The sequence below is a fragment of the Neofelis nebulosa genome, chromosome 7, assembly GCF_028018385.1.
Source record: "Neofelis nebulosa isolate mNeoNeb1 chromosome 7, mNeoNeb1.pri, whole genome shotgun sequence".
Taxonomy (NCBI): domain Eukaryota; kingdom Metazoa; phylum Chordata; class Mammalia; order Carnivora; family Felidae; genus Neofelis; species Neofelis nebulosa.
The window spans coordinates 112,880,055-112,891,665 of NC_080788.1; the positions used below are offsets into that span (position 1 = coordinate 112,880,055).

Consider the following 11,611-nt stretch of genomic DNA (forward strand, 5'->3'; position numbering starts at 1 on the left):
ACAGACATGTAAACTGACTCTTGATGGTTCGGGGTTTATAAATAGGAACTATTACCCTGTCAACAAATATTCATTGATCCTGTTATATTCCGGATTCTCTTCTAGGTACTGAAAATAATACATTGAACAAAGCAGATGAAATGCCTCATTATAGAGTTTACATTCCACTTAGGGATGATGGAGGTGGGAATGGATACAAGCAGTAAATAAATAGTAAATACATATTATGTCAAATGATAATAAAGGTCATGAAGAAAAGTTAAGCAGGTGAAAGAGATAGAAATTGCCAAAGTCCTCACTAATAAGGCTGTATTTCAGCAGAGATCTAAAGGAAGTAAGGAATAAGACCAGCTGGATATCCACAGAAGAATGTTTAACAATCACAGCTAATATTTACTGAGCATTTACTACATGTGTGGGACTCCTCTAAGCACTTTACATTGCTTAATGTATTTAATTCCTACAAAACTATATAAAGCAGGTACGATTATTAGCCCATTTTCTTGTAAGTCCCAAAGTTTGCAACTTAACTCTGAAGATCTACCCCATGCACTAAGAAAATGTATTCACTCTATACTAGAGTATAATTAAACCTCTTAATTCACAGTAGAATCATTTGAACATATGGTAGGCTTTTTAAAGATATCCTGTTTTAATATTTTTAAGCACATATCCGATCTCAAGACTACCAAAATCTTGCTTAGTTGACATCTACAAGGAATTTGTTTTTATAAATGAATTAAACTAGTTTTCCATTATTGTTGTTGGTAAGATGGTGCTTTGAGGATGGGGGTTAGGGGAGATAAGTCTCAATGATCACAAATTCTAAGTCAAAAATTTAAATGAAATTTAATCACGATTTTTATATTCTAAAGGAAAAGTTCAATGGCCAAATGTGAAGGCAGCTTGAAAAACCTCATAGAAGTCACTCATTACAAAGAAAATAAGGAGCCTTCAACTCTTATGAATTTTGATACGTGAGGGGTCATTTTGATACATGTACGTGTATATTATATGATGTGCCCATAACATGTAACATACTCCAGAATGTTTGCTATCCCACTGATGGATTCAAAGATGCGTCATCAACTACTCTATTGAACACCATAATTAAAGCTCTCCTTACTGTTAGAAAAAAGAGCTTTGGTCAAAGGAGTAGTTCTGCCTCCTCCTGATAAGATACTACATCCTGATAGAGTACTGTGATTTCAGTGACTATGTAAAAATTTATTTCTTTTTTACAGGTACCCCACTTACGAATTTATTAGTGATAACTCTATCTCTTGGTCAGCCGGACTACACAATCGATACACAGAAAATTCGCTTCGGGGTGTGATCCTGGATATACACTTTCTCTCCCAGGCAGACTTCCTAGTGTGTACTTTTTCATCCCAGGTAAGTGATAGTAGGGTATTTTTAAGTGGTCAGTATTTTTTGGTCATATTGAGTTCAGGAAGTTCTTGGGTTTGTGTATGTGTGTGTGTTTAAAGTTATCATGACTCAGATGTAATTTTCTTAATATATGGGAACAATCCCTTTTGTGAAAGAATGGGGAAATTCCATCCCCTTCCCCTGCAAAAAAGTAGCTATTCAGTTACACCGAGTATTTAGTTGCTTGCCAGCAATGGTTGAATACATCTCTGCTGAAGCCGCTACTGGAGTTGTTTAAAGTACTTGGCATGTTCACAGCATTTAACTGAAATAGCAAGTAAGTACACTTACTTAATACTTTCTGATTTTGCATACAGTCAGTATGCAGCCGGAATCCATCCACTTCTACACATCGATGCACTGATACTGAGAGACTGAAATGCCAAGCATTGTGTCTCACTCAATTGCTTTATAGAAAATAAAGAGTAAATGTAATTCTTTTTCAAGTCCTATTACATTTCTACCATGCAAGAAACTATACATTAAATTTAAGCAATACCATATTGTAATCATTCTTTTGAGTTTAATTGTTGCAGATAATTGTATGGTAGGGGCTTGGTGTATTTGTTTTTATGAGTGGCCCAATCAGCCTTGTATACACAGTGGAATATCAGCATAGAAATATTTATCGTTGGTTTTATTCTGCTCTCTCATTTATGTGCATATTACTGGTTAGTTCATTCAACAAGCTGTTAAATGACTATTTGTGCTCAGAATTATATTAGGTGCAGAGGGGATTTCCAGAGAGATTGAATATATAGATCTCACCCTGGTCCAGAATCTAGTGACCAAAATACTCATATGAAATAATTGGAGAATAATTACCAAGAAATATAGATCATGTAAGATAAATGTATGCCTAAAAGCTTAAAAGAAGCAGAGAAAAGAAAATGTGAAAAGGAAGGTCGCATCATTTTCATGGGAATATACTTCAGAGAGTATAAAGAAAGGGACAGTTTTTTTTTTTTTTTTTAATTTTGTGACAATGCACATTGTCACAATGGGACAATGATATGATTGTTGGAAAGATACCTGTCTCAGCAAAGACTAGGAGTTCCTTCAGTATGGAATAAGAATACAACCTGCCCAGAGACAGCTACCCAGAACAGAAGTCACATAGCAGCAGTCCTCATCAGAACAGAAAATTTCCTTGGCCTTCAAGTTCCCATGAAGGCATCCACTGCTGATGTTTTTTCCTAACTGGGATGAGGTATTCCATCTTTGAGAAGCTCCCTTTTCTATTCTCATAGGAGGTAGACAGGAGGAGTTATAATTACTTGGTCTCTCTCAACTGTTACTGAGAATCTGGCTAGGTGCCCACCTGACCAACAGGTGCAAATGACTAGTAACTACCTCTATACACATTTTTGAATGCTTATTGTTTTGAATGAGTGAATCAAGGGTCATTTTTCCCAAGTGGAGCACCTCCTCTGTAGGCCTAGATTTTAGGCCTATCTAAAGTCCAGGGTTTCTCAACCTAGGCACTATTAGCATTATAGTCAGGTACTTTGTTGTGAGGTACTGTCCTGGGCATTGTAAGATACTGAGCAGCGTTCCTGGCCAATAGCACCCCCATCTCAAGTTGCGACAACTGAAAATATCTTCAGATATTGCCAAATATCCCACAGCAGTGGGGAGGACAAAATCGCCTTTATTGAGAATCACTGCTGTGGTCAGAAAGCTTGAAAATGAAATAAATATATACATGTCTGAACATTGAGCAGCCTTACATGTAGGCAGGCACTGAGACTTATAGGGATGTGCTGTATTTTGCTTTCCTTCTTCCAGCTCTTAATAATACCATTAGGCTCATTCTGGAAAGAAAATCTTTTTTTTCTTTTCAAGGATGTGCTGTAGATTTTTTGATTCATACAACCTCATGATTCTAACTTCGACCCAGAAATCAGAACTTCTCTTACTTGATGATAGTGGAAATCTGTCCAAGCTTGAGGGGCGTATTATTGTTCATACTACCTTGTTCTATTTTGTGAATAATATCAACTTCAGTGTGTTCTCCAGACCTCAGGTTCAGAGAAGTTGTTCATATGAAGAAAGAGTGGTGTTCAGAGGACTTTTTCTCTCCAAAGGAATGAGATTTGTGCATATACTATATTGTTTCTAAAAACGCTTGACAAGTAAGGGTTCATCCAAAATAACTTTTATTCATTTGAACCAAAGCAAAACTCAAACTAATACCTTGTATCCCAAAATAGACTTGAATATCTCAGAAGTTTTTATGTTAGGGTTCGGAATTAAAAGTTTAACAGTAAAAATACACTTATATAATGAGTAGCAGTTTGCTAAACATGATCACTGCCATCATCACATACCTTTCTTGATGACTATCAGCTGTAGCCTTTGAGATTGGAATAATTCCACATTCACTGATAAATCTTTGGGCTTACTTACACTCCAGCATTTTTTGAAAATATTTTTAGAAAAAAATGGGTTTGGTACGGTTCACTATTTTTACAGTGTGAATGAAATTGGTTGCTTGATTGTAGAAGTTCTCTTGCCATAAACCAAAATTGGAATTGTTTGAAATTGCCCCAGAAATGTCTCATCATAATCGCCAATGGAGTGTGAGAAAAAGTCACTGATAGCATCAAAATGCCAAGCCATTGACTTCTAGGCAGAGAACAAGATTGAGGCAACATGGATTCTGGGATCAGTCTGGGTTTAAATCTAACTTTGACCACTTAGTATATCTGGGTGGCATTTGAACAGATTACTTAGACTGTCACTGACCTATTTTTCCCTGCCTGTAAAATAGTAGTAGCACCTACTATATAGAGTTTTGGGGATGATTAAAAGTCATATGTAAAGCACTGAGAAGTACTTAGTGATGTATTAAATACAATGTTAGTAGCTGTTGTCATTTATGTAGGGAAAGGTATAGGAATACCTTTGCCTGTTAGAGAGACTACGGTATTTATTTTAGCAAGCTTTTTTCCCATGGCCCCATTTCAGACCATACACTCTCATGTTTTAGGAGGAGCGAGAAACATGATAGTCAAGGACTCTGTTACTTCTGCTTGTGCTCATGGGCAATGCTTAGGTTCCACCAAATAATCATGTGCATTGAGCGGGTATAACAGTTCTTCATTGAGAAGAGTAGCCAGTAACATTCAACATTTTAATTTCTCTGTGCCAACATGCCACCTCAACTCTATTTTATTTAGCTACTGAAAGAGAACATCACCGTATAATATAAATTTTCAGGAACAAAAGCTCTTCATTCCCAAAGGGTAAATGATAAGTAATAGTATTTGCTTTAACAAGTGCAAGTAAAATTATGTACTTGTTGACTTTAGGGAAGTTACCTGCAGATGTTCCTATATATGCCATAGGTATACTAGAAAATGGGAGAAGACTAAAATGTTAACTTCCAAAATGGTGACAAAAGAATAAAACACTGAAAATCAAATCTCAGCCCAGAATAAAATATAAACAACCAACTCTCAAACTTTGCTTGATATTCCAAGAGATTATTAGAAAGTGACAACAAGTTTAATATCTTCTTCATAATGCTTTGACAGTTTTGTCTCCTGTGAACTATCCTTTGAGCACTATTACAGCATAAGAGAATAGTGAGAAAGAGTTTATATGTTGACCATGAACAACTGTAAATGATAATGGAAGAATGAAATGCCATGCCCAAAGGAAAAATGCAAGACTTGATTGATGTTTGAGAAACTATAGGCATGACTATCACGGCACCTTAATTGGGATTCCTTATAAGGCTTTGGACCCATCCCCCTCAGTCTCAGGGCTTCTAAGCTTTCTTGGTTTTATATTCATAAATGGGATCTGGGAATTTTCTCTCCTTAAATGAAAAAAAAAATTTTTTTAAGCCAATAATATGACTCTATGCTCCAATTTTGTTACTGTTGTTGCACTTGGTTTTCTGAATCCCTTCATCAGAACTGTTTCTCAAAACCAAGTTTGTTCTAAAAGCCTCATAAATTGAAGAAAACAATCCTCAGGATTTGATCTGAAAATTAGAGGCAATATTAACATTTTCCAAGAACATCAAGTAAGTTTTGAAAGCTGTGCAATCACATTCCAAACTATTCTACCAAATACTGTAATCGTGTTCTGTGTTACTGGAAGTTGCCTATACCCAAAGCATCTACTTTGTCACTTATTTTCCTATTTAATAAAACTGTCTTAAATATGAAGCAAAGAAACTGCAGTTGGTGAAATAACAGAAGTTATTATTGTTTATCAGATTTTTGAATCAGTTTTTATTACTCTGTAATCAGATTACAGACATTGTCATAGATGCTCACTTTAAAGTAGGCTTTGGGTCAACAGCATTGTTTAAGAAGCAGTCAACATTTTTCAGTAGTTTCAACCATTAAAATCACCATAGGACAAATTTACTTTTTTCCCCCCTGTGACACTTCCCTTTTTCACACTTAATACAACATGCTCATGGCACTCTCCGTTGTCTGATTCCAAATCCACACATAACACAACTGGCCTCATTACACTTCGAATCAGATGTTGGAAAGCCCAAAGGGAAAAACCATATACAACATTCATTTTATTCTAGACAGATGACTCTGGCATTGAGGTATGGCCCATGAAACAACAGTGGATATTGTTTGTTCTCTCATCGAATAGCAGAACAACATAGTTTGTAGGAAAAGTGCATGGATCTCTCAGCATCACCAAAAGAGACCAGAACTACTTCTAACTTCTCACACTAGGAGATCTCCCAGCCCCATCTATTTTGACAACAAAACAAGATCCCATCTGCTCTGTGAAGGCTTTGGAGTCTCATATAAACTCAGCTGGTTACTCCTCAGGGATAAAATTCAGGTTAATGGACCTTCCTCTCCTTATTTATTTATTTGTTTTAATACAGTTGTATCTGTGTTTTATTCTTTGGCAACATTTTTGCTCTTACCCATTACTGTGTGCTTAGTGGTGTACTAAATGATACACTGACATGAAATAAATGAAATGAAACTTACTACATATGGCCAGCCACTGCTTTGTAAGCCAGAGGGTTTGCATCCATCATGCTACCTGTCTAGTATCAAACTGAGTATTGATATCAACTGAGAGCCTTCATTTACCTCCCAAACAATTTGGATTAGGAAAGCCTAGTGATGAAGCCTAGGGTAATTAAATGCAAACATCAACATTATAGTACTCTTTCTAGCCCTTTGCAGTAAATTTCCCGATGGCTAAAATAGAGAAATTTTTTTAACTACAAAGAATGTTATATGGGATCTTGGGGATTAAATACCACTCATGGACTTGTATCTTCACTGCTAGGCTAGTATTATGAATGAAGCAGTATTCATTCAACAGCTCTTTCTGAGCTCCTACTATGTGGCAGGCACAGTACTATGTTCTTATCCTAAGGCAGTTTAGTGTACAGCTGAGAGCCCAAAAGAACTGTGATTGTGGCTCTACCATTTACTAGCTCCTTCCTCCCCTATCCCCCCCCCCCACTTTTTTTTTGAAATCTACTTAGTATTTCTGGGGCTTGTTTCTTCAGCTGTAAAATATGGATAATAACAGCAACCAACTCATAGGGTTACCATTATTATGAAAAGGATAAAGGTCCCCATATTGGCCCATCTCAGTGTCTGAAATTTCTACCATTCATTTTTCTTTGAAGAAAATACATGTTATCCATAGGCTGACACAGCAACAGCTGTGGATACCAAAATATATATTGTTTATTAGGATTATCCCCCAAAGAAAGCAGGTCCCTAAGGGTGTAGGACTGAAGGCAGTGTCTTTATGAGACTGACACACTTAATAGTGGAGAGGAGGAGCTACATCAGGGTTTGTTGCCACACTGACATTGTGGTCCTCCCAAGGGCAGTGCAAGCTCCTGCATTCCTGGCTAGATATAATTGAAGGGTGAGTGGAGGGGCTCGGGGGTGGGGGGTGGTGGGGAACAACTGTCAAGTTTGCCCATGGCTTGCCTTGGCCCTATGTTTTACCATTCTGGTGTTATAATCCAAACATGGAGAACAGGATCTACAGGAGAAAATATGCTTAGGAGTCTACAAGCATACACAAACTGCCTGAGTTCCAAACTGGAATCTACTACTTAATAATAGTGTAACCTTGGGCAGATTCCTTAACTGAACTTTGACACCTCTAAAATGAGTATGATAGAATTGTATGGGGCTACTTAGAGGATTAAATTAAATAATACCTACAAACAATGTCCAACAGCAAAAACTCAGAAAATATTAGCCTCTATCACTGTTAACTATGCTTGACTATTGTCCGAGCTGCTTTGTTTTAATTAGTTTCTTCCTTTCCAGATGCTCCACTTGATTTTGCTTGCCCTGTGTGGGCCTTTGGCTGACTTTGGCGTTCCCATTCCAAACCTTTTTGACCCTCATTTTGTTATAGTCTCAGTATTCTACTGGTGATCTCAGTTGTACCATGACATCCCCAATATAAAGTTAGTTTGTTGATGAAGTAGAAACTTACAAGTAAAGTCATTGTCTTGGTTCTATGACTAGTTGAAATTCTAGCACTAGAATTTGGGCAGGTCACTGATTCTCCTTGTATTTTAGTCCATATTTGCAAAATTTTAAATATTGTCTAAACTTAGTTTCATTTGCAAGTTACATATAGCATTTGAAAAGCATCCCTCAAGTTCCTGAAATTCAGACTCTTTAAGAAGTTAAGGTGATGCTTAACCTAATCAGATTTCATTTGCTCATAACAATTAAGGATGAGTGTCTCCACTCACTTTTGATCTCATAAATACCAGAGTTTTAAAAGACTGTTGGGCAATCCTAAATTGCTCCACTGAGCAGGTCAACAATTACTGTTAGTAGTATCATTTTAAATAAATGCAAAAGTATTGGTATGGAGACAATAAAGCTTAATTAACTGAGACAACTGGAGATTTAGGGAAAAAAATTTTTTTTAATATGACTTGAGTTCTCTGTTCACAATGTATAATGGAAGAAGCAAAGTGATAGCATTCTCTCTTCTGTCTTCACCTATTTTTAGAGAAGTTCCTGAAACCCATTTGCTCTATAATGAACATATTTTTTAATTGCTTAAAATGCTATCCCCCTATGAAAATAGTTATAGTTCAACTTTATCACCAAGCATCAGATTCAATGTGTGAATCTCAGATTGTGGAATTTCAGTGGCCATCCAGTGGGCATGGTAGATATTCTCTGGACATAGGAATCTTTTAAGTAGCCTTACATGCATCAGGCAGATACATCTTCACCAAAGATTAACACATCTTATTTCAGTCCTCGAATGCTTATATCTACTCAGGACACTTAAAACTCTAGAACAGAAATGGCAGATATGTTTTAGCTTACTTGCCAAAGCTAGTTCATTGTCAATAATTACATGAATTTCTTTTGAGAAGAGTTCTGAGATCAAGTCCAAATCTAGCAGAAGAGAGTATGCATTTGATTGAGACTGAATGAAGGGAAGGGAGCAGCAGCGTTTGTGTAAAGTATTTATATTCCTAATCCTCAACCTTAAATTCTTCAAGGACACAAACTATGTCTTACTCATTTTTCTGTAACCAGTGCTCAACACAAGGTGTACTGTGAAGCTCTTAATAAATGTTCATTAAAACTAACTGATTCATCTTCTTTTTTTTTTTTTAACGTTTATTTATTTTTGAGACAGAGAGAGACAGAGCATGAACGGGGGAGGGGCAGAGAGAGAGGGAGACACAGAATCGGAAGCAGGCTCCAGGCTCTGAGCCATCAGCCCAGAGCCCGACGCGGGGCTCGAACTCACAGACCGCGAGATCGTGACCTGAGCTGAAGTCGGACGCTTAACCGACTGAGCCACCCAGGCGCCCCTAATTTTTTTTTTTTTTTTTTTTTTTTATTTTTTTATTTTTGGGACAGAGAGAGACAGAGCATGAACGGGGGAGGGGCAGAGAGAGAGGGAGACACAGAATCGGAAACAGGCTCCAGGCTCTGAGCCATCAGCCCAGAGCCCGACGCAGGGCTCGAACTCACGGACCGCGAGATTGTGACCTGAGCTGAAGTCGGATGCTTAACCGACTGAGCCACCCAAGCGCCCCTAACTGATTCATCTTCTTAAAGTACTTTGTAGTTTATATTTTGTTCCCAAAGACCTTAGCTATAGTAATCTTTTATGTTTAAAAAAAAAAAATACAAAAGATGAAGAATGATTTGTACCGTATCTCAGAGCAAATAGAGTAAAAACTTGTGACTAGAATCTACTACTTCCCATCCTCCTGGTCCTAGTCCTGTTCTAGTCTTAGTCTGTTTAGTCAAGGATCTTCAGTTTGCTATGAAGAAGATCTCATGTATACTAATACATTTTTTTTTTTCATTCTTTCCCAAGGTCTGTCGAGTCGCTTATGAAATCATGCAAACACTTCATCCTGATGCTTCTGCAAACTTCCATTCTTTGGATGACATCTACTATTTTGGGGGCCAAAATGCCCACAACCAGATTGCCATTTATCCTCACCAACCTCGAACTGTAGATGAAATCCCCATGGAACCTGGAGATATCATTGGTGTGGCTGGAAATCATTGGGATGGCTATTCTAAAGGTGTCAACAGGAAACTGGGAAGGACGGGCCTATATCCCTCCTACAAAGTCCGAGAGAAGATAGAAACGGTCAAGTACCCCACATATCCTGAGGCTGAGAAGTAAAGCTTAGATGGAAGAGAAGGACAACTAAACTCAGTTAAAACCATTTGAGCCAAACAGTAGATGAAGAAGGCCCTGACCTTACAACACATGGTGAAATGAGTAGACACCTTCAAGCACCAGGAGCAATTGGGAACTGACAGATGCTTCATTGGTGGAATTACTCTTTAACAAGGGCCACAATGCCCTTAAACTCATGCACAGTCCAATAATGTACTCACATATAACATATAAACAGATTGTTTTCTATTTTGCCCCTTCTTTCAAGATTATGTCCCCATGAGACAAACACTGCCACATTGTGTAATTTAAGTGACACAGACATTTTGTGTGAGACTTCAAACATGGTGCCTATATCTGAAAGACCTTTGTGACCTAATGAGAAGACCCCGAATAGCTCCCTACGTCAGGAGGTTGATCCCTTGCCAGTGGTGCTATTGTAACCACTGAATTCACTCCAATCAGCAGATTCAGAATGAGAATGGATGTTTTTGTCTGGATTTTTTTTTTTTAAGTAATTGCATCAGTTCACCCACCTCATCATTAATAAGTGAAGGATACATCAGAAAATAAAATATTCACACTCCATTAGGAACTTTTGTAAAACAATGCCATGAACAGATCTTTAGTACTCAATGTTTCTGGACATTCTCTTTGATAACAAAAAATAAATTTTAAAAAGAGGAATTTTGTAAAGTTTCTAGAATTTTACATCATTGGATGATTTGGTGGTTAAGTTTTAAGTAGGAAAACTATGATAAAAAGAGGAGTTTTATAGTTTTTCTGATTTTTTTTTTTTTTTTTTTTTTTTTTTTTTCTGTTTCTGATTGAGTGACTACTCAGGTCTTAGGTCAAAGAGTCATTAATCCATTTTAACACTGAAAACTGAATTTAATTGGTATGCATTACAAAGTTGCTAAGAATACTCTTTGAGAGCTTTTATTTTCTTACTTTGGGCATTGTTTGTTTGTTTTAATTGAATTAAATAATAACACTTCTTGCCCCAGAGGAACTGTGACTTCCATTTCCAAAACAAACAATTTCAATCTTGTTGATAACATTTCTTATTGTCACTTTTTGTGAGTTGAGTCCTATTGTTTTAGCCAGGAAGCAAGTTGTGCCCTTTCCTATCATGTCCTGCTTTTGAGAGTACCAGGAACCTTTGGAGCTGGGAAACTGTCTCTGTTTCTAAAGTACATATCTCACAATATGTAGAATTATCCAAACAAAGGAGAAAGGAACCAGTGTGAGATCCAAAATGGGCTTGAGATTATCCTTTCCATATACTTCATTTAGTAATTCCATGAGAGAATCACTTCAAAAGACAAGACTTGGATGCCCTCTATGTTTTCTCTCTGAACACCACTCTTCTCCTTGTAGAGTCACTTGCTATTTTCTGCAGCCTGCCTCCTTTAGATGTATGGCAAGAATATTTCATAGCATCTGTTCTACCTTCTGAAAGAAGAATTTGATCCATTAAGAACTAGTAGCAGACCTGGTTGAATACCAGGAATGCCAGACAGAA

General features: G+C 37.1%; 1 protein-coding gene across 9 annotated transcripts in view; it reads left to right on the forward strand.

Annotated features, from left to right (window-relative positions):
- Window positions 1-10,773, forward strand: part of FUT8 (fucosyltransferase 8) — a 312,495-nt gene extending 301,722 nt beyond the window's left edge. For all 9 annotated transcript variants that reach the window (XM_058739354.1, XM_058739355.1, XM_058739348.1 and 6 more), the window contains 2 exons: window positions 1,245-1,395; window positions 9,772-10,773. In XM_058739354.1, the coding sequence (XP_058595337.1) occupies window positions 1,245-1,395; window positions 9,772-10,089 (469 nt within the window). In that variant the 3' untranslated portion in view covers window positions 10,090-10,773. The remainder of the gene's footprint in view (window positions 1-1,244; window positions 1,396-9,771) is intronic.
- The last annotated feature ends 838 nt before the right edge of the window (window positions 10,774-11,611 follow it).